The sequence below is a fragment of the Lagopus muta genome, chromosome 3, assembly GCF_023343835.1.
Source record: "Lagopus muta isolate bLagMut1 chromosome 3, bLagMut1 primary, whole genome shotgun sequence".
NCBI classification, from domain to species: Eukaryota; Metazoa; Chordata; class Aves; order Galliformes; family Phasianidae; genus Lagopus; species Lagopus muta.
This window is the reverse complement of record NC_064435.1, coordinates 50586065-50610535: the sequence shown is the minus strand read 5'-3', so window position 1 is coordinate 50610535 and position 24471 is coordinate 50586065. Positions and strand designations below refer to the sequence as shown.

The window sequence follows — 24471 nt, the reverse complement described above, 5'->3', positions numbered from 1 at the left end:
ACCATACAGGTAGTTAAGAATCAACTCAGTTCAATTCATTTCTCAAAATAATAAAGAAAAACCAAAGCAAAGACAACTACAAAGAGAAGAATCTGTAGACACAGTATTTGCTGATTCATTATTCCACCTTTGATCTTTAGTACTGTTTGTCATTAACCAGTGATGTTTTCTGTTGTTCAGTTAATGCCCCATGAATTCAACACAAGAAAATACAGCTTTAAACAGCTTAAAAGTCTACGTAAGTTTGAGACTTTTTCTTTAATGGGTGAGGTTTTTTTCTCACAATTTCTCCTGTCATCAGATTTAAGTCGTTGAATGAAACCATTTTAACCCTAGTAACAGGATTTATCCCTGCTGAGTGATCTTGTACCATCTGATGTGCAGCCAATCAGCCAATGGGTAACTCTACTGGAACATAAAACTCACATAACTCTCACTACAGAGCGATGGATCTAGGCAGTAACAGCTGTCTCACAACCACGTTGCAACAGAGAAAGGTTCAAGCACCAACAGCACACCAAGGATTAGCAGAGAAATGCTAAGCCTTCACCTGTGTCTGGTGCTTGTGAAACATCTCAATCTCTATTGCTAAAAGGACTGTGATCATCTTAACTTGGAATTCAGCTATTGACAAATACAGCGTCTATAGTGCTGACATCAATGCAATCCAGCTGGCACTGAGTCAGAACCAAAAGAGGTCATAAAATGAATTTGAGAAAGTGTACACTCATTTGAGAAGTATTTTTCACTGTCATACGTGGCCTCTGTTCCAGAGGAATAAAAGGTACTCACACATGAGATAACCTATAGTTATTTTTTTCAGGCAGTTGACATCAGGTAGGAGCAGCAGTGCCCCAACGCACAGCCCAACAATTCTCCTGCTTAAAAAATAAGTAGATGAAGACAATTCCTCTTCTGATCAAAGACTGCTCTGTTAATATGGAGTTGGCTCAAAAATTCCACAGGAGACAGAAGAGTTCTGTTGCTTAACTTAAACTAGACTACAAATAGAATACATTTTCTACATTTTTACAGAGCAGGATAGAGACAGTCACCTTGCCATCTGACAAAAGAACACTGAGAATGTGCTTTACGATTCCGGACAAAATGGTTCACCACATGGAGAAAAACTGATGTGCATACATTAATCCAAGAACTCCAGAGCTGAACTGGTGACACACAAAATTTAAGGTTATCTTACTAAATTATGCTGTTAGAAAAGGTATAAAGCTCCATATGGCTCCTATTGCTGACACTTCCATAGAGCAAAGTCTATGGATGCTGATTTCAAGTTAGATTTTTGCACCTGCATTAATCATCTAATTATATATTCTGAACTGATTTCACTAATGTTTAGAGCATGTTTCGTATATTATTTTATGCAACAAAACTGTAAACGTTCACCTCTATGCATCTGTACCATGGTGCTGGGCTCCTCCATGAGCTCATTCCAGTAAGCATATAATGGTGCGTAAAACAAACATCACAAGAGACTGCTCAAAGGTAGGATTACAGAAACATCAAAAACAAAGAAACATCTGAAGTGAACCTTGCAGGTTAACAGGTGGGAAGCATTAAACCCATCACATCTCCCACTCTCCAGCACACTTGAAGCAGCCCAGAATGAAGGTCAGGGTCTTCTTGATGCCTGGCTGAGTTCCAGCTCCTGCTATTAAATCTGAGATTTGTAATGCTAAGAGCTTAATTGGCACTCTGGGAATTGTGGTTTGGAGAGAGCCAGAGGCAAAGGGATTGAGAAATGAGAGGGAGGGAGGGACAAGAGGTAAACAAAATAGGAAGGGAGAAAAAGAAAACTGGAGCAGGAAGCAAGAGAGACAAGAGGGACTGGGTGACAGCTCTGCAAACAGAACTGATGAGAGGCAGACGGGGATTGCTCTGTTGCATCTGGAAGCCTGATACATCATCACAGTAACAAAATCTGCTCCCTTTGTTCCTTTTTGAATGCAATGCTCCAGTTGTAAGTGTTGGACAGACTATCATTTAGTGTGCGCAGCAGAAAGGGAAGTGGATGCCATCAGCCCTACCTAGCACAGGCAGGTGTTGAATTTCAAGTCTAAAAGCAACGCAGTATCATTACCTGATAAAACTACCATTCTGCTAAGGGTAAAGGCAAGACATCATCTTTCCCAACCAGGGCTTCCTGTTCATTTCTCCCATCTATTCTCTTTCTAGAAATTGGATACAGCTTACAGAGGAAGGGGAAATTTTCACTGGGATGTGAAATCCATCTTGCTCGCCAAGAAAGCAACAGCCACAGCTTTCTGACAACATGTTGCTGAGAAGAGATGGACTGCATCAAGCAGCAACACAGCAGTTACGCAATGGCCAGAATCCCTTCCTAAAAATGCTAGCTGTATCACATTTTGTGTATCATTTTGAACTGCAAAGTGTTTCTTTCTGTAACCCACATTAAGAAGCACAGCCATCAGAGAAGGCATTACAGGATGAAGCAGGCACATCTTACCCAACATGTTGAGCATTTGAATGTATGACCTTTTGTGAACTTGTGGGACTTAGGACAGTCACACTCCTTATCTCCCCAAACCCTTTCATCCTCTGAAACCAGTTTCACATGTACTTTAGAATTTCCTTATATCTCCAAAGTGGGTTATAAAGTTTGGCTCAGCAGTCAGTCTCTTTTCCTCTCCATACCTCCAGTGAAGCAAATTCCCCCAGTTGACAGCTGACTGCTGTTTACTTCATGTACTAAATTTTCACGCAAGGTAACACATTTACGATAAAAGGATATTGCATAATTAAACAGTTACATTGCAATTATTTTAGTACTTCTAGCATTTCCAACAACAAAAATCCTCTAAGCAAAAGCACACAATTGCAACATCGAAGTTTTTGCCAGGTGAACAGCAATACAGTCACACTTTGCTCACATAATCAAAACACACAGAAAAACGACAGATTTTAAATGCATCCAAGTAAATAACAGAATGCCTAATGGCTTTGATTACATGGAGCTCCAATCTTGATATGAGCTAATTAACACTGAGCTGTTCTGGTTCACGTAGAAGAGTTCTCCTACCGTTAGAGGAAAACCATGACCTCACAAATTTAGAGTATTCCAAAGGTGAGAAAATTTTGCTTCACTAATTAAAAATTGGAAAGCAAGATGAGAAATGATCCTTGAAAACAACAAGCATAAAGCGTAAAGGCTACAATTTCAAATGTAGGTAAGTTAGGGCAATGCTTTTCCATCCTATTCAAAACATTAACACCCCCCCCCACTTCAAACAAAAATATTCAGTTATGAGGTTGGGCTCATAGCAAATCACAGGCCAGAAGCAGTACATGAATTGCCCTGTAGTGTCAGTGGACTTGATCTGCTTAAGATGCCTGTTACAGACCTCCCTAAAGTAGCTCACAGATCTCTGCAAATCAGCAGACAACTGGACAAAAGCCACACCAAGCTCTAAAATTGTCCACCTGCAAACCCACTCATGGTGAAGCCATTTGAGTTCAGCGCAAACATCAATTGCCTGCTGGAGGGGATCCACACTGTCCCACAGAGACATTTCACACATTCCTCTGCAGTTTGTTGAATAGATAACTGGATAAACTGAAAACCAAAACAAAAAACTTCCAGGATTTAATCTCCCAGTACTTCTAGGAAATGAATATTTGAGTTACCTGCTGCTGGCAAGGCATCTGAAAGTCAATAGCTTAATGTATTTGTAACTGAGCATTTACCACATGAAAGCTTGTATCTGGAGACAGAAACTCCCGCTCTAATTAGTGAGCCTAGTTTAGGGAGAGCTTTCTTACACAGACTGTTAAACACCAGCCGGCCTCATTCTCTTGTAGTAGCATCAGTAAGGCCAAATGCTGTAACAGCTCTTCACAAGCTCTCTGCAGAGTGACCCTGATTATCATTCCTCAACACCTTTCTTGCACTTCACAGAAGATGTAGAAATGCTTCAACCTCCCTCTGTTAGGGCAGCAGCCCTCAGTATTTGTCAGACTTCAAGAAACAACGTGCACTCATCATTTATTTGCTGTCTAAACTCATGTTTATTACATATTTTATTTGGTAGGCATCCTCCAGCAGCCTATTGCCCCGTACCTGCTTACCTTTGGCCCTGCGGAGGCAGAGGGCTGTTAACCCAGGAGGCACGGCCTCAGCTCTGCCACATATGGGGGTTGGCTTTGTGCAATCCTCTGCTTCTTATCTGGGGCAGCTCCATGCTCAGATAACAGGCAATATGCACACACCAAAGAGAAACAGCTGGGTGTGTACAAGGCTTGAATAATGTAACTGAGGCTTATTTTATTTGTTAAATGAGCGGGTGTCTGAGAATTATGAGGGCGTGATTGCTACTAAATTACAGTACACCCGGGGAAGCCTGTTCAGTCATTTAAAACCAGATGCATAAGCTGCTTTCACAGGCACAATCAGCGGTCAAAGTATTAAAACTCCATAAACAGAAGGGACAACACAGACCTAGAATGACTCAGTGAACTTTCACAGCTTTACCAATACTTTAAAATGCATTCCTGGCAGTTTTGCCATTGCTGGAGTCTGTGCCAGTGACAAGCTCACAGAAGTTGCTGGGGCTACAATTCTCCTAAGGCTGGGAACAAAAAATACCTATTAATTGCTTGCATAGACACCTACCTATTAAAAAAAAAGGTAACAAAACCAACAGAACTACAGGAATGCATGGAAAAGAAACCCACTGTATCTCAAGCCTTTTTGATGTCAAAACCTTTCAAAAAGATATTTGAAAAAATTCAGTCCAAGCAGGAAATATACATACGGCTGTAGTAATGACATTCTTTTCTTGTTTACAGAGAAATAAGCAGCCAGGTGATGTTTTACAACCACAGCAAGCCTCCAGCCAAGGTGCTGCTAAATGTGAGTCAAGTTAAGTTACCTGGCTTGCATTGGAAAACAGAGGTACAACACACAGCCTGAAGCTGCACTCTGTTATGCAGTTCAGTGTTTTCCAACCTTAATGATTCTATTATGTAATTTTTACCTGTTATACTATTTCGCCCCATTCACAGTATTTTCCCTAGAAAAGAGACAGTTGTCAGCCACTCCAGGAAGGAGAAATGATTAGAACATCACGGAATCACAGAACTGTAGGGGTTGGAAGGGATCTCTAAAGACCGAGTCCAACCCCCCAAATCCTTGGAAAATAAAAGCAGAAGCAAGCAGGAGGTAACTTTTTAGATAAAACATTGAACTGTAGTCCATTCTCTGCAACTGTTTCAAGAAGATTTTTTAAATGGAGGAGCTCTCCACACGCAATGGAATCTCCTCTTAAATCTAGGCTGCAAAACAAGCAATACGTAAAGAGTCTACCTACAGAAGCCACTGTGAGTACTGCTGCCTCTTTGCCAAGAGGCTGGGGAGCTGCACCTCGACCTTCCGCAGAAAGACAATGATAAAGGCACAAGCTCCCAGGTAATGTGAAAACAGAGCCAAAGTACAACCTATGTGACACTACATGAATAAGACTGTCAGCAGGGTTGGAGATGTGGCCACTAGGAGACTTTATGTACAGGAAACATGAATTCTGATGTGCAATTTTTGGGCCAAAGTGAGATTTTTTGGAAGTTGCAGACTGCTCACAGGTCAGAAAGTTATCCATATCCTTTTCCCAGTCTTTATTATAGTAAGTCATTCTCTCACTATTTGAGTACTTTTCACATGTTTTTCACTGCATTTCTGTAAACACATACTACTAAATCTTCTTTTCTTTCCTTTGAGCACTTGATAAGGTCATGAGTACATTCACTGAGACCCAATATTTCTATATATAGAAATAATTGCCTGTGGTATTAAATGCACTTGCCTGCTTATCTAGTTCATACTAAATTCAATTTAGCTGATTTTCCTCATCTAATATATCCATTATTCGGGGCAGCACACACTGCCAGATGCAGCGCTGCCTATCAAAGACAGAAACTAATTAGCTAATTATGTGGCAAGGATGAGTTACTCCACTAGAACATTCACAACCATCAGACACAGGCAATCGAGTAGACTATCTCAAGGAAGAACTGCTTCCTCCAGACAGCCACGTTACACATTCACACTTTTTAGAAGGAGGTAAGACAAAGGTAGTGTACTCTAGGAATATCAGTTTCCATTAACTGTTTCAAATACAACCCACACAAGCAAAGCAATACTCAAGCAGGCTGTGTCTCTGGCAAAACACAGTAGATAACGCAAGCTGATTATGACTGAGGGGAGCATCAGATGTCATCTATCTTGACTACAGTAGGTCTGTCAACATTTCATCCTACAGCATGCTGATACACCCAGGTTGGGACGTTACAGCCCAGACAGGCAGACTAACTGCATGAAAAGTCATCAGATTTGAAGGTTGCTGTTTAACAGCATCTATCTACCTGCAAGCCAGTTTCAAGTGGAGTAATTCAGGTATCTAGTATAACATTCTACTAGCAGCCTGAAGGGGAAAAAATATGCATGCACTTCAAGACTGCAAATGATACCAAGCTCAGAAGTGCAGTCAATACACTTAAGGGCAGGGCTGCTGTTCAGAAGGTGTTAGGCTGGAGGGAGGAGTGGGCTAACAGGAGTAGTCTTATGTTATCCAGAAATGAGAAATACCAAGTCCTGCAAGTGGGGAGGAAGAGCCCCTGGCTGAAAGGCAGGTTAGGGACTGGCTGCCCAGGGTAATGTTCTTCCAAAAACGACCTGAAGGCAGGCAGTATGCTGAACACAAGCCAGCACTGCACCCTAGCAGCAAAAATGGCCAATAGCATCCCAAGCCATACCAACAACAGTCAATAGATCACATCAAGCAGTTAACTCCTTCTAGATGCTGTAATGCCTGTTAAGTAACACATTGTTTGGAGCACCATGATACAAGAAAAATGTTGACAGACTGGTGTGGCAGCAGCCATGAATTGAACCAGGGAAGGTGCTGACTTGATATGTATTGAGAAGGTGGCATGCCACTGGAAGACTATTGAAGTACTCAGCTGCCTGGACAGGCTTTGGAACCTCTATTCTTGGGCCCAGCTGAGAAAAGATCCTAGCAATCTGGTACTGAATTCATTAGCAGGCCTGCTCTGAGCAAGACAATGGACTGAAGGTCTTCCAAGGTCCCTTCCAACCCACAAGGTCCTGTGATTCTCCCCCAGTTCCAGCCAGAGATCAAAAGTTGAATACCTAGAACAACTTAACAAGACATTTATCTGATCCTTGTGAGAAACGTCAGCCTCATCTTGTTTAAAAGATCCAGAGAGAAAAATACCATTTTAAAATGGATTCCACTGCAATGACTACTTTCTACTTATCGTCGCCTTCCAGGCACACATTTTAACGCTTAAACTTTTATCAACATGATGGTAAGATCAACAGTATCTTCTCTACAGCAGACTTGGTCTGAAACAGAAGATATGACCCCAGTTCAGGATTTAGACACAGACTTAAAAAGTAAGAGGCTTACCCTGTATCTACTATATGTACTATATTTTGCTCTAAAATACTCAAAGTTACTCTTCGTTTACATCTGTATAAACAGCAGTCACACTACTGGCCCAGTGCACTTCTTGATGTCCATGGTAAATAATCTTTCAGAACCAAAACAGACAACTATTTTCAGAAGCCCTCTAAACAGTTACTACTACAAATAAATTAATATTTACATCTCCTTTGCATGTTAATTTACTTACTTATTCCTTGAAAGAGTTCTTCAATGTTAACAGCATTCTTCGCACTGGTTTCAACAACAATTGCACCTATAGATTCTGCATATTCTTTGGCATCCTTCATAGGTACCTCTCTAAAAAAAAAAAAAAAAAAAAAAAAAAGACAAAAGCAATTTATAAAAAAAAAATTAAAAAAAAAAAAAACCAAACATTAGTTTCCAAGTTGTATTTGCTCAAATGTTTACCTCAGAATGAATAAAATGTGTCAATAAACAGTGGTTTCTGCTTTCACCTTGGCCCACATTGGTAGCAACTAAGTAAATCAAGATAGTTAGATCCAAGGTATGAAAGGGCTTTACGGACTTTGCAAAATAATTTGTATCAAAGAGCCCTGGTTGTTTTTTTCCTGAGCGTGTCAAGTAGTAATCTTAGGAAGGTAATCAGCTCCTTGTTCAAATTTTTGTTAATTAACCATTTTGATCATGTACTCAATTCCTTTCAAGAACTCATAGCATTGAGTTCTCACAAACAAGATTATCGCGTCAGTAGTGTGGATTAAAAGTGCATCATTAAAAGTGCATCCGGGCACAGTTATTTCCCCATCATCTTCCAAAATAGCTTCACTTTCATGCTCTTTTTAATTTCTCAAACATATTTGACATGATTATGATTCACATCTCAGGTTGTCACAGATGCCTGCCTACCTAACATTTCCTTACAGAAACACACTTAAAAAGTGTTACAGCTGAATGCTGTCAGTCCACTGCTATCCATACATTAAATAAGTTTGAAGGTTCCTGTAGTGAAGCACTGAAATCTCAAAACACTCCCTAGTCAGAAAAGCACGACAATGTTCTTTTTCCCTGCCAAGGAAGTGTCATCTTGTTCTTGTTTTGTCAGTTAATCCAACTTAAAACATCAGAATTCCACCAATGACTGACTTGCAGATTTGCTGACCTACTGTTGAATTCATGCCTGAAAAAAAAAAAAGTGGGTTAACTTGAATAGCAATCACACTTGTTTGTCCTTTAAACTTGACCTTGATAAGTACTGAACACTAGAGAAAGCTAGAGAAAGACCTGCAACTCTGATGACCCAAGCAGCAAGCAGCACTGCCCTCACCAAGTACTCAGACAATATATTGTATGGCTGCTGTGAAAGAAAACAGTGACAGCTATGAAAGGAAACAGTATTAGCATCATAGGTCTAAGTGCTGAAATGCGTAAGAAAGTAATATGTATTCTGAAAGAAATATGAAAGCCACTGATTTCAGATGCATTGTCAAGAACTACTTAAGAATACAGCACGCTGATGGGAAAGAAACCAATCTGTGCCATGTCACAGAAGTGGCACCATTCTCAAATCACCAGTGAGATGTCCTTATTTTGCAGCCACCACTTCATATGCGAAGAGTTGGTAAATGCAGCTTACAACACACAAAATATCTCTGCTTCAGACACACAGCAAACTCCGTACTGACGCTGTATCTGCTTGAGCCAGCTGGCAAAGCTGATTCTTACTGCATCCTTTATTGTCTGCAACCACTGCTCTTCCAATCTTTGAGCAACTGCTCAGAAAGTGAATGCTGACACATGAATGCATGCTGAAACACCAGGCTGCCAGTATTATTTTTCTTCCAGTTGTTCCATACATCAAATGATGTGTGCTTTGTGTAGCTTTACTGTTACCTGCTGCATATGCAGAGTTTGCTTCAACACCTTCACCACACCACAGCAGTGTATTAATCCAGAGACTCTTAGTGCAAATTTCTCCTGTCATACAGCAGTCTTGTAATTTGGATGAGAAAGCAAACTTAAGAATTCCAGGAAAAATTAAAACAGCAGCAAGGAAGTGCCTCAAAACTTGTTAGCCCTTTCTTCAAGGCTTGTCAGCCTTGTCAGTATTTCCTAACATCTTCAGAACGTTAGGAAATACTGCTTTCCCAAAAGAGTGGTCAGGTACTGGAATGGGCTGCCCAGGGAGGTGGTGGAACCCTGGAGGTGTTCAAGGAACATATGGACATTTTGTTGAGGGACATGGTTTAGGGTTGGACTAGGTGATCTCAAGGTCTTTTCCAACCTTGGTATTTCTATGATTCTATGATGACATTTCTAAAGCAAGTCTATAAACTTCCAAGGACGTGGGCAGTAAACGTGCCACCACGATGGAACTGCTGTATACAACAAGTGGAGTTATCACAGCCTGGCTGTCAATAAGGCTGAGATTCTACTTCATCCATAGGAAATGCACAAAAGATCTCAATTATTTTACTTTATGCTCTCTCCAACACGTACTGTTGATTCAATTCTCATTGAGATATCCTAAATAGCTACTGAATTAAAAACATATTCCAGATGGGCAGAGTGAAGACTAAAGCAGGATATTCAGCTGAATTCCCAGAAGGACCCAGAAGTTTCCCACAAGCATGATTTGTTAGGAAGGTGCACCATACTTTTATAGAAGTAAATACTATCACACTATCATTACAACTACTGATTTCTGTAATGCTCAAAAGATATTTTCAACTCTTGCAACATTTCAGTTCTCAGCTCTCATCTTTGAAACTTTTTCCACGACCCATCAGAAGGAAGATTACTATTACTTAAAAGCATACCAAATATTGAACAGTACAATACTTAACAGTAATTACAACAAAGATAGACATTTATACTAATAAAATTGTTTGTTGAGCAATAGAAAATCCTTCAGTGTGGGAGGGAGGAAATTTACTTTAGTAGCATGCCAAGAACTGCTGATAACCTATTAACAACACTGAGAAAAGCAGCGTGACTCCTGAATGACCTAAATCCATCTGGCAGATCACACGCAGTTTTTAGGCTCTAAATGAGGAGAGTAACATGGTCAATAATTATGAGAAACAGTGCCAGCCTTCTGCCAAAGGAAAAGAATCATTTCTTATTGTTCCCATTCATCTCTCCTTATACTTTCTCCCACAGTCATAGAGATGGCAGAAAAAAATGAGCTGGAACCTGGTCAGCCAGTCCTATTTTGTTCTATTTATGTTTGTTCGTAAAGCAGCTGTTTCTTTAATTCCCAACAAAACATCTGCCAGAAGTTCCACGAAGCCAAATAAAGATGTCAAAAACACATGCAAACAGCAGTTTTTGTGTGCTACAATCATTTTCAAATTCTGTGCCCAAAGACATATCTCCAATGAGCAGAAATACAACGTGATAAATCGGTGACACATTTTGCCTATAGACATTTTTATTGAAGTCACTTTTAAGATAAAGCAGCCAGAGAACAGATACAGCTGCATGTACTGCAGACATCAGAGTTCTGGAAAAAACTCTGAATATGTACAATATGAAACTCTGCTCTCTAACTGTCCATCAAAAATCTTTTTAAATGGGCATCACTGGATGAATTGTTGAAAGAGAAAAAGACAGGTGATACAGAGGAAATAACAAATGAAAAAAAAATACTCAAATTTTTTCATAATTATGGCAGGGAGAATCAACAAAATGATTAAGAAACGTTGGTCCATTGAGGACAATGAGCACCCTGCAAGCACCAAGACATTTTGCACGTGGAAGAGCTGTAGTGGCCAAACAGGCCACAAATAAGGTGATCAGTTGAAAAAAAACTTCGTGGGGAAAAAAAAAAATCACAGTCATTCCATGAGGAACCACAGGACTCACAACATTTCTGCAATGCAAGTTTTTCTTCACGTTCCCACATTGTCCTGTTTGGAGGGGAATGTATTTTAAAGCTTACTGCCATGGCAATTGCTACCAAAAAGGAGGGACTGGGTGGCTGTGGATGCATTTGCAATTAATGCCATTTGTGATGACCTCCAAACTTACTATCCTTGGTATTTTTTCACTTCAATGATTCAGCAGCTAGAGGCTGTATATTCCACAAATACAGAAGAAGGACAGTAAAAAAGGAATTAAAAGTGCATAATTAAAGTTGAGCTGCTTCTGGTGAAGTTGCACATTAGTAGGAACACTGGTGTTTTTAGGAAAAGACTTCATACAGTTGACCAAGATGATACACTACCATACAACAAAGCAAGCTGGTTACCTGAAGGAAGAAACTGCAATCAAAATCACCACAATCAAAGCAATAGCAAAAAAGGATGCATTACCTGATATCAGAAAGATCACATTTATTTCCAGCGATGGCCATTACAATGTTTTCTGGACCATGTTCTTTTAGCTCTTTCACCCATTTCTTCAAAGTATGAAATGAATCCTAAGTCAAAGAAATGATAAAAGCCTAGTTGCCATCGATGTATTTACTAATTTCTTTTTCAATTCAGAGGAACACAGCTTTGGCAGTATTAACGCAATAATAATTTCATAGATCATAAGGCCCAAAAGATGACTACTGGATCTAGATAGCCTGCTTTTCAAACTTCAGGTCATAAGATTGTCCCAAATTAATACTTGCTTGAATTTGTTCTTTTCCTCCCTCCCACCCCTCCAAATAGTACTGAGTGTTTTTCTTAATTACTCTTTAATGAAGAAACTGCCACAGCTTTTCTTTTAAGCTTATCATCTGATTTCCTCCATTTTTAATGTAAGCTTCCTTTGTCTCATTTCAACTTCTGCCTTGGCTTGTCTCAATCACATGTTTTCAGTACTGTCCAGGAAAGCTTTCAGAAAGCCTTTTCTGCCCTTCACCCACCCACACCTCTACACTTCCAAATCCATGACCTGGTAAACCCCAATTTACTCATTAATCCTAAGAGACAGGTGACAATTTAGCTGGTTTTGTGTTTTTGTTTTTCCTCCTCCAAGTACAAAATTCACTTTCTGATTCCACCTACCTCTTACTAGCACGTTTTCCTATTTCAGCACTCAAATGAACTAACAGCATTAAAATCACTTTTGTTCCTAGAAATATTGATTTTAATGCATGGTTAAAATGATTACTGAAATTCAAACAGAGATTCTAGGTATATTAAAATCCATTTCCCTCTAGTAGATGTGCACATATAAGTTCTCTCTAAACCAGCGAGGGCTGTATTAACATCTCTGCAGGGAGAGAACCATCAGTCATTTGGGAAAAAACACCTGTTGTACTCAGAAATACCTAGCATCAAGAAGTGAAATACAGATCCCCTTTGCACTTCTATTTTTCCCCTCTTTAGTTTGTGAGCTATTCCACATATGTTTGGAAAAAGGCTGATAAAACTAAGCTCTATCCTTATTAACACACTGCAAGATCAACCATCAGACATGAGTTACAAATAAGTGTCAATCAAGCTTAATTCATTTTTCATCTTTTCTTGGCAAATTAGCAAAGGGGAGAAGTGCCACTGTGCTACAATAGCTACCATTCTCAGACACAGATGATGGGAAGGAATAATATCACAGGGTATCTCCCTGTCTAAGCAGACAGGGAAATAAAACTTCTCCAACATGCAACCTCCAAACTTTCATCTGGACAAAGTCTAAATATCACAGCAGAAGTTGATGTTTATTTCTTTAGGCAGGCAGAAACCTCCGTCCAGATCTGCACAAACTGCAGAAGCATATAAACTCTGCTGGCATTAACATGTAACTACTTCTCAAGGTTTGAGTTTCATCCCCAACTTGAGCTGCCCAAGTAGAGAAGTTATCATAAGCAAAAACTGTGTCAGAAATCTTACCTGTTTGGTGATATCATAAACTATCACTGCTGCTGCTGAGCCTCTGTAGTACATTGGAGCCAAGGAATGAAACTGTTAAAACATACCCCCCCCCCCAAAAAAAAAAAGAGAATAAAACACCATGAATAAAGCAGAATTATCACGCTTTGTCAAATCACAAAGACTCGTAATGGCTGGACTACAGACTTTCACCCTACAGTCCTCTGTAGCGGTTGCCAGTCTCTAATTTTCCTTAAATCCCACTGAATTTATGAGTCAGTCCTCCTTTTTCTCCTGATGCTCTTCATCCTGCTGGATTTATGTGAACAGCACTATAGACTCTATGCATCTTTTCCATTACAGTGCACAGACTGAGGAGAAGCTTTGACACGACGATCCCCTACTTTTGCAGGCCTCACCCAACAGCACACATACCCCATACACTGGCAAGGCCCAGTGTTTTGCTCTCAATTTTTAACAGGCTGAATTCAGCTTGGGGTTGAGGCTTACAATAACACTGCAAAAATCAGATAAATGACCAGCCACGCTTAGTTATCCCATAGCAGTGTGAAAAACATGGGTTCTTGCTATTTGAAGCTGATGTTACTCCTCAGCTTTTTTTTCCAAGTCAGACATCCTTCCAAAAAAAAAAAAAAAAAAAAAAAAAAAAAAAAAAAAAGCAATAAATATTACTGTATCAACAGCTTGCCAATGAACACTGTAATTTTCATAATTGACCATGACTAAGCAGCTGATATAGAATTCCAGCTCATAATTACACAGAGAAAGGAAGTCAAGAAGTTTTACTGCTGATTCACCTAAAGCTATTCTTAAGTAAAGCAAAAATTAGCTGTCTCAGAAAACACATTTAGGCTCACAGAGCTACATTGAAGACTTCTGTGTGTAAAGAAAGGGATCCATAGGAGCTGCATACAAAACTGCAGCCAGTGACTGAGGCGAGCTCCTACATCAGCTGTGTTATTAGGGCAAGGTATGTCTTCCAGTGCCTTTGCACAGATCCATCTGCCACAAACCTCTTAAAACTGTAGCTCCAGGCTGAGCACTTAGACCTACATAGCCAAGGAACACAAGCGCCATGTTTCATGCTGTTTCACACACAACAGAAGAAGCAAGTTATTTGTAAGAATCTGAGACCAGGCCATTTGTCAGCATGTAAGCTGTTCACAGAACACACTCCCAGCCCAAGGTCAGTGCCTTCCCTTACCAAGAGAAAGGACATGAGAACAGTGAGTGTGACAGATGGCCAAGGGCTGAAATGCACTGGGGAGCAATGCAGGTGGAATCATTCATTAATATGAGAAAAGAGCAGGAAAGGGGGCTGAGAAAAGAAGAGAGGAATCCATCAAGAAGCCAGGTCTAAAGGAAAGGGATCAGCCAAGATCTTGAGGGAGTTGGGTAGATGCCCCTCTGCTGGGCTTTTGGATTCACAGTAGCATCACTCCTTACAAACTTAATGCAGTAGGTGCTTCCCAGAATTTTTATACCTCCAAATCACTACAGAAATCTCCAGTGTATCGTACTGAAGTTCCCTGAAAAGTCGGGAGCTTAACTGTGGGAGTTAAATCTTATGTTCCACCGCACATAGATCCCAGCTGTAAACTTCTGGGGGAGAAAAAATTTCACGTTACACATTTCCAACACACATGGATGTGTTTTTAATCTAGGCGACAAGGTATTCACAGATTCACAAAGGGCTCTCAGAGAGCAGTAATCACACTTTGCAGGAGCCGCGCAGTTAAGATCCCGTGCTTCAGATTCCTCCAGCACTGGCCCAGAAGGTACACATTGCAAAGCTGCACCACTCCTTGGGAATTTCAGCCCATTTTCTTCTGAACAGGTGACAAGAACGCTTCTCATAATAACTGTTTCACTGAAGAATATTACCAGTGTTAGCCCTAGAAATTTACAAAACACGCAGAAAAGCAGGCATCTTTCACTAGATTCTGGACAAGTACATTTTAAATGGAACCAAGATGCAACCTAGCAATTTTTTGGTAGGAGTAAGTTGGGTTCCTAAACTGGTTTGTTGTGCATTAGGTAAACCCCAGCCTGACACAAAAAAGAGTGGCAGAAAAAAAGGAGGAAGGACAGGAACACTAGAAGACAGATTGACACTGGTTTAGGTCACACTCAGTTCTATGCTTGCAAATCTGCTTTGTGCTCTCCGTAGGTACAGTCTATTCCCACAATCAGACTCATTCTTCTTTTCCTCCTATAATCACAGAATCATATGAAGTTTGGAAAAGACCACTAAAATCATTTAGTCCAACCACTGACCCACCACCACCATGCCCACTAACCTATGTCCCTAATATAACAAGAAGGTAAAAAGCAGAAACAAGAAAAGCCTCTTTTGAAACCTTTTGGGAGATTAATCAATCACTTAACATCGTGTTGCATTCCAGTGGCAGCAAGACCAGATTAAGTCAGCTGAGCCCTTCCTTATGTCAAGAAACAGAAACTGGCACACAGAGGTGCAGCACACAGAAGGAATGCAGTTCCTCTGCTGTTTAAGACAAAGTAATCTGTTCAAATATTCCAGCTCCTTACAAGCTTGCAAAGAGGGCGGGCAAAACAACAGCATGAGAGTTCAGAAAGGCAATTGCCTATGAAAGGCCCTGAGGTTCAGTAGAGCTGGTGGTAAAGAAGGTGTGACTTCCCTGCCCTACAGTGCTGAAAATCTATTTACTTACTCAGCCAGCAGGATAGTTATTTCCTCTTTCATTATTTTATGGTAAGAATCTAGCTATAAGGTATTTTAAGAAGAGAAAATACATCATCCATATTTGGACAGTTTTGGTTTTTGTTTTGTTTTAAATGTTATTATTGATTTCATTCAGGATAAAAGCTCATATTCCTATTTGGATAAACTTCACGCTCAGTATCTCAGATTTTACATTGGAAAAAGTGACCAAAAATGGTATTTCAATGCACCTTAATGCAAATTCTTGAAGTCTGTGAGGAAAAAAGCAACAACAAGGTACACTAGAAACAGCTAGCATCAGTTATTACAGCACAGATTACCTATCAAATACAACAAAAATTATACCCTCTTTGTGATTCCTTTCATACAGTCTAATAATAAGTATCATGATATATTGTGTCCCAGTCATAACGAATCACTGTGCTCTCAATAAAAGAAGAAAAATTATATTTGCAGCACTGAAAAATTTGTAACTGGGGATCATTTTGATCAACTAACATGAAATTCTCTTAACAAACGTGTTTCATCAGCATGGATTTTCAAAGGTTACAAACAAAGCAGTAAAAATAAGAAGCAAATAACTAGGTTCATTGAATGCTTCCCTGACACCCTTTCTTTTTTTAGTTTCACTGCCCAAAAGCAAAGTCGTCTTGAACATTTTTCTGGCCTAATTACCTGAAGAAAAAAAAAAAAAAGTCACACAAAATTAATTAAAGAGATACAAAATACTAATGTGCACATTTCTTACCTGCCAAGGACCAAATGTGGGACAGAAGCCCCAAAACAAGTGTCACGCAAAAAAAGCAGCCCACAAAATTAAATCTCATGAGATCAGCTTTCATATTAGAAAATTACAATGTCTATAACCTTGATTTTATAGCTCGATATTTCTGTATCCAGAAAGTCCCAAGAAAATTAAGAGAAACAGGAGCAGTTCAGGATTTGGAACGAGAACAACTCTGCTTCTCAAGAAGAGCCATCTGAAAGCTAAGGGCTGCAACTACTCAAATTCTGAATACCTAGCTCGAATGACTAAAATTCAAGAATTCAAGCATCAACACTTCCCTTTATCTGAAAGATCAATTCTGAGCAGTATTTTGCTTTGCCAGTCCTTTAAACCAGGCTCTTTTGGTCCAAAGACGAGGTACGCAAAGAAGGCAAGATCGAATGCCAGCATCCCTGTTGGGCACTGGGAATACCTGCTGTCTCTACGATGACCAAACCATCCTTAGTAGCTCACCCAACAGGGAAATTTAGAAGTCCTGTACCTCTCACTTAGCAACCACAAAAAAGTTGCCAATTTGCACCAGTGTCAAGGTAGCACACAGGAAATATTTATCTGTCACACAGTAGCTTGAAAAACTCTTGTAGGTTTCAGTAACAACTTGTGAGGGTGAGGTCACTGATGCTGCCAATATAAAAGTCATATTGTAGGGGCATGTTCCAATTCAACAGCTGTAACCAGGATAAATGGGCCATTCAAAATATAAGCAAGGAACCTATTTTACCATCTACATGCCAAAGAACAAAATTCATAACTTGAGTAGTTTTGGACAGTCTGTATGACTCCTCTCCTTAGAGCAAGTCACAGAAATATTAACGAGAAGCTCAGCTGGTATCAGAGCACCTTTGCATTCACACTGTTCTCTACCAATGCACTCCCATTGCACTTGTGGTTCACCACCTTCCCTCTGTAAGGAAGAAGCTATGAGGCTAAGCGTGTGTTATGAAATTTCCTCTAAAATCAGGTCCCTTTTTCTCTCAGAATCTGACTAGAGATTAGCAGCCCTGCACCATGAATTCAGTCTTAAGCGATGCAAATGCAAGTTCAGCATAACCAAGCTCCAGGAGTTTGGGGAGATATTGCAACCCCAGATCCAGCCATCTCACTGAAGTACTTGCAAAGGGCAGAAAATGGAAGCAAGAAGGTATTAAGGAATTCATCACCTAGTTAAAAGCTCAGCAACTTTTTCCATGAAAGCCCTTCTGCTTTGTATTTCCTGTGCATCTCACTGTGGAGAAGGATATATTTGGTTTTAGGAAATGCTTTTTACATTTCCGCTGTGCTAACTGCACAGAATGGGGAAGAAGAAAAACCCACAAAGTATCTATATTGGAATACTTAGAAGAAAAATTACAAAGGGAGCATAACATAAATCACACCCAAGCTCTGGCAGTGAAAGTCTCTTAACCATGTCTTGTGTAATGTTGGTTTAGAAAGAAAAAAAGAGGCCAAATGTATATATAGGGGGAAAAAAATTAAAAAAAAAAATCACTACTGTTCCTGCCTATTTATAACAAGGCTGACAAATCTGCTGAAGACAGCTTGGCTTCACTCAGTCTGCCAGGAACACCAAAGAGCAATAATTCACATCTGCAGCTCTTTGCATCATCCAGGAGCGCTACATCCCAGCGCTGGCTCACTGCCACACCAGGCTGTCTCCTCCAAACTCCACAAATAAAAAAAAAGAAAAAGACAAAAACAGAAAATGCTCAGCCTCTCCTCTGGATTGCATGCTGGTCTGTAAAGAGCATCACTTGCTCTTGCTGTAAAAGGATTACAATTTTGCCCTTCTGTGTAGCCATAAGGGTAAGGACATATAGCACAAGCAGAACCAGTGCTCTACAGGTACTGCACACCTCACATTAAGGGCTGAATTTAGACTGTATTTCCCACATGCTCCTCTCCAGCATCTGCAGGTAGGTATCAGCACAAAACTGCTACAATCATTTGACTAGATTTCATTCCCATTTTTGAGAAGCTCCTCTTTGATTCCAATTACATACATGCAGCTGAGTGGCCAAGACCCCATTTCCCTGGCTGCTCTCAATGCCCATTGCAGCAGTCTGTGCACCATTAACAGCACACATCTATAGGCATTAAATGCCTATAAATACCTTTTTTTTTTTTAAATCATCTTCAAGGCAGTATCTGCCAAGAAACAGAAAATCCCAGGTATGGAGAGAAGCAAAGGCAATGAACCATAAGTGTCAAACAGATTATCCTGAAACATAAGCTTCTTGCACAAGCAGCAGCAAAGGGAGGGATAAAAAATTCCTGACATTCTCAGCTGGCAAAGAGTGACTGGAAAAATGTTATGCATGAATGCCACTATCAGATATGACTTGGCATTTTATAACCTTGAGTAGGTTTTGCTGCCATGATTCAAGACTGAGAAGAAAGCTTAAAAACGTACAGGTTTTCTCACATCGTTTCACAAAGGCTAGAAAAAGGGAAAAAAAATACATCAGTCAGATGCTACCCCTGTAAGGATATACAAGAAATCTCAGGATCTGCAAGCTCAGTAAGTCACATAAGATATGTCTGCCCCTGAGCTCCTGGTCTTCTTGCTAGTTAAATTGATGAAGATTTAGTAAAAGAAGGAGCATTTTCTCAGATATCTAAGAACTCCAAGAGTGAGGAGGGAAAAATGCCAACATTTTAGGATGATTTTTTTTGAAGATATTTCAAGAAAGCAAAAGAAAATAAATAAATAAATAAAAATCACAGCACATCACAGAAATGAGCTTTGCTGAGCTCTTCAGAAGTTTACAGTCATTAAACACAATATGCAAAGATACCACACCAAAACCATGGCTTGTGCTCAGACTACACATGCAAGATTGTTGAAGCTTAAGAAATACATCTGCGTGCACCAACTTAACCTTGCTTTATGTTCATCCTAAAAAAGATAGAATTAATATATTTGTTCACTCGTGCTAATGCCATTTGTGCTCTTACACGCATGCACTGCCAAATCACCTTTTGAACTCTGCAGCACTCTGGCAGTTGCTTACCAAGGGGATGGATAATCATCTCCACACTGTGGAGTACCATCTCAGTATAAAGCTGTAGAATACAATGTGGGTGATGCCTTTGCTACAGAAGTAACTGAAACCACTGACACATGCTGTAATCTCCTCTCAGAATAGTTTGGTTTCAGTGGAAACATCCAGAAGGTTGGTGTTGGGTTGGGAAGGCACATGGTGCTAACAACTGCTGACCTGTCCCCATCTGAGACCGTGCCCACACAGCATGGCCAGCTCCAGCAACACACTGAGCTCCAGGGTTTTGTTTCTGGAAAGAAGACCTCCTAGGATTCAGCAGGATGTCAGAGCTGAATCAATTTCTCACGATTTTGTGGTCCCAACAGAAAGGTACCCTGCCTCCCCTTTTCTTTAAAGGGCAGAAATCCACAACCTCAATTTAACTCCAACGTCTAATTTCCAGCTCAGGAAAAATGAAGTAAAGCAGCTCTCCTATCAAGGAGCACGTACATATCTTACCTTGTGACACTGCCTTCAAATCACCAGAGCAACTACTGTCACTCACAAAAGAGAGGGTTATGAATTGCTACAGATATGTTTGCCAGTCCGTGCCTGGAAACTGAGCAGTTAAAAAAAAAAAAAAAAAAAAAAAAAAGCAGAAACAAAAACAGACCCAGAAAACCTGAAAAGGACAGAGAGAAATTTTCCTGCCCTAGAAACACAGCCCTCAGGCTCCCTAACTATTTGCTGTAGTATTCCTCAGCTAGCAAAATGGAAAGCTGGCAGCCACCCAAAGTATTCAGACAAAGCACTGTAATTAGAAGCTACTTAGGGCATCATGAACTAAAATATATGCTAATAAAAACATCATTAGCTAACTTGTGAAGAGTTCCTTCTTAAGGAAGGGAGTCTTTGCTAACAATAATGTAATTGTCATGAATTTAATTCCTGAAGTCCACATCAACAATTTAAATCTGATAGGGAAAAGATGGGGAAAAAAAAAATGACATCTGAAGAACAGAAAGGCAGAGGGAAGGTGACAGTCTGCAAACAGAGTAAGTGAGCTCATTTGAAAACATAGCAACAGCATTCAACTAGGTCTGCAGAGACCAGCACTTAGACACAGACAGGCTGAGGGATTTTGTTAGGCTGCTGACTGTTTAAGGCTCTGCTTACCCAAGAAAAGGAAAAGAAAAAAAACAAGATAACAGGATTAGCAAAAGCTCTCTCCTTTTTTTCTATCAACTACAATTCCTATTATCCACAGAAAATGCTGCAGGAAAGCCACGTGCCCTCCCCAGTTCTCCTCTAGGAACAGTGCTGAGCATTCGTTCCCATCAACACTAGCACAAATTCTTTTGATTCCCACTTTCTGCTGTATTAACATCACTGTGCAGGAATGATATCTGCTCAACATCTCCCATAAAATGGCAATTCTTGACTCTGCCTATGATTCTAAGCGTCTTGACACAAAAGAAATAAAAGTAGATACCTAATATCCACACCAATTAAAAGTTACCTGCTGTTCATGACCAAGCTTTGACTGGTCAGTCTGTATATTCAGTTTCTTGAATAAACCCAGGTATTACTACGAGCTTTTAAAATCAATAGGGACCAACACTTCTAAAGGCTGGACAAGTGACACATGGGTATCTGAAAGTTGATCTAATGCCTCAAGGGGGTGCTGAGCACTTCCAGCTTGCTTTTTTCTTGTCTGTGCTTCCTCAGCATGACCACGTGAATTTCCAGGTTCTTCCAACTGCAAAAGGGTGGCCAGGAGGTGCACAGCATGCAGACACAGCAACAGCTGGCACATCTGGGGGAAGTACAGCGTGCTCACATCCAGAACAAGTACGCGTGTGTCCTATGCTTGGCCTTGCACTTTGGAGAACAAAGCCAAATGGACGCAATGTTCAAAGAGCAGGAAGTTCTAAACAGAGTTATCAGTAGGAGCACTGACGAAACTCCCAGACTTTATCGCTGGAACATACACACTCAACAAAACCACAGAGAACAAGGGAAGGACAACAGGTCTCAAAGCAGAAACACCACTTGGAATACATTTATTAGCACATTATGAAAGACAGCCTGTTGTAGGTTGGAAACTTGGGTCAACGCTGTTATTCAGAGGATCATTAGGTATAAATTGATACGGCAGGTGACACGTGTACCTGAACAGCAGATCAGAAGGACCAAAATGATGATGACAAACTAATGAGAGTTTCAAATTACAATCAATAAGCTACTGAGAAGCACTATGTGTTTACTTGTAAAATGGTGATGTTCCAGAACAACTACCCAGGACAACATGGACAAATTGGGAAACTCAACTGCCTTAGTAACAAGCACTCAACACCCAACATCATTTATCACCCCAGATTTCAAGAACCCTAGTACAGGGTTTGGGAATACATTGTGAAAATGAAAAAGACAGAGGTTACTATTCATTATTATGCATGAAAACTCTCAACATAACTTATCTGCAATATATTTAAATATATTTCTGGTTGTCACTGCTCATCATTGAAGAAAGATAAGGAAAGCAGATGTTCAAAAAAAAAAAAAAAAAAAAAAAAGGAGAGGAAACATAAGGGACTGGATAGGAAAAGACAGATCTCATATCCAAAAGTCAGAGATCAGTCACAGATTTCCTGACTCAAATGATGTATTAATTAGTTTCATAAATACTACTTATTATCATTCATCTACTTAAAAAAACTAATATTTTTGATGTAATTTAAGAGTCCCTATCTTTCTCATATAGACTTAATATTTATAACTAAATTTCAATAACCAAGTTTTACACAAAGTACATAATGTGATGAACTCACAGAGTTACAGTAAACGGAGTTAGATCAGGCAGGTGGCCAGTCACTAGTGGGGTCCTGCAGAGACTGGTGACAGTGACAGGACCCAAGTGAACGCCATGGAGCTGTGTCAGGGAAGGGTCAGGTTGGAGGTTAGGAAGAGATTTTTTGCCGGAAGGTGGTGGGCATGGAACAGGCTACCCCAGGGCAGTGGTTGTGACACTGAGCTGATAGAGTCCAAGGACCATTGGATACTGCCTTCAGACACAGGGTTTAATTTTGGGTAGTCTATGGGGAGCCAGGAATTGGACTCAATGAATCTTGAGAATCCCTTCCAAGTCAGGATATTCTATGATTCTATATTTCTGGGCCAAAGAACTGCAAGGGAGAAAAAGAAAAAGAGAAAGAAAAAAAAAAGTGGGGCAGCAGAGAGAAGACAGAGAAAGAATAAGCAAAGACAAACCATGGGAAAAAAGCCTGAACGCACACTCTTGCAATACATAGTTCAATTCCAGGCCATAAAGAAATGGAACAAATAAGGTTCAAGGGAACAGATGATGCTGTTAATTGATCCCTGTTCCCATCATAAATAACATACCAAAATGCTAAGAGTCAACAGATTTCACCAGGCACATTTCATGTTATGCTACACACTGTAAACAAAAGCATTTCCTGCATTTAGTTGCAAGAACCTTTATTGTCTGCAATTCAAGTGCCGGGTTTGGAGAACACAGCACGATACAGCACACTGACACTGCAGTTTGTACAAGCATCTCCCTTTACCTCACCCTACCATGAGCACAGCTACATTTTTCTAAGAACAGAAACCGTGTAATTTCATAAGAAAGTTCAAAGCATGTTTTCAAATATCTTTCAAAATACATATTTTTCCATTTCTTTCAAATCTCTCAACTCAAATGTGGCCATATATTAAGAGAATTCTACAGCCAGCCTTTAATTAAATACCACTGCCATTAATCCTATTAAAAGAAACAAAAGACCAGACAGCCATATATACAATCAATGTGAACGATTGCCCAAGAATTCAATCATGGCTTTTTTGAAAAGCCAAAGGAAAAGCTATTTAATTTAAGCAATTCACTTGACCAAAATTAAAAAAAAAAAAAAACCAAAAAACAAAAAACCAAACCCACAAACAATGAAGATGCAAATCCGATGTGGTTCAGGATGCCAGTGCTAGTTTCAAAACCATTAGCAGACACAATCTGTGCCTACCTTCAGTGCCCCATACCTTCAGCGCCCCACTAAGGACAGCCTTGGAGTCAGTGCTAGCTCAGCCAAGCACTTGCCATTATTCATGAAAGCTGCCACACAGGAGCTGGGGAATACAACAGAGGGATTGCCCAGTTCTCAGGCATGGTCTAAGCCACAGCAAGGCTGCCTTAAATGATCAGAGCATGGACATGGGCAACATCCACATAGCTTGATCATGAAACCAGAGCTGAAATCCACAGCTTCCTTTTAGGTCTGATGTACAGTGAGTTTGCCTCTGTACTTTCCCCAGATGTGAAATGGGAACATACTTAATAACAATTGACAACTGTCTACTTTGCAGAGCCTTACAAAGATTCAGCAGATACACACTTGCAAAGTCTTCTGAAGAGGAACTTTTTATTAAAAATAAAAGTGCACAAATGCATTAAAGAGATCAGAATAACAAACATGCACTGCAGAGTAATACTCACCCGCTCCTGACCAGCTGTATCCCAGATCAGAAATTTATGAAGCTCATTCCCACAAGGCACAGTTTTAGTCATGAAGGATGCTCTGAAAAGAAGAGGAGCCAGATATCATTTACAGCTAAGAGCAGAAAGCAATAGAAATTTGTAACATAAGTGACAATAAAAAGCCACCGACTTCGGCCAGTTCTGCTTTGTTAGACTGCATGC

General features: G+C 40.1%; 1 protein-coding gene across 2 annotated transcripts in view; it reads right to left on the bottom strand.

The window, feature by feature from the left end:
* The window catches only part of RAB31 (RAB31, member RAS oncogene family), a 59732-nt gene that overhangs the window by 6691 nt on the left and 28570 nt on the right, over positions 1-24471 (bottom strand). For both annotated transcript variants that reach the window (XM_048938592.1, XM_048938593.1), the window contains exons 3-6: positions 24268-24349; positions 13283-13354; positions 11774-11880; positions 7687-7796 (exon numbers count right to left, since the gene is read on the bottom strand). In XM_048938592.1, coding sequence (XP_048794549.1) covers positions 7687-7796; positions 11774-11880; positions 13283-13354; positions 24268-24349 — 371 coding nt within the window. The remainder of the gene's footprint in view (positions 1-7686; positions 7797-11773; positions 11881-13282; positions 13355-24267; positions 24350-24471) is intronic.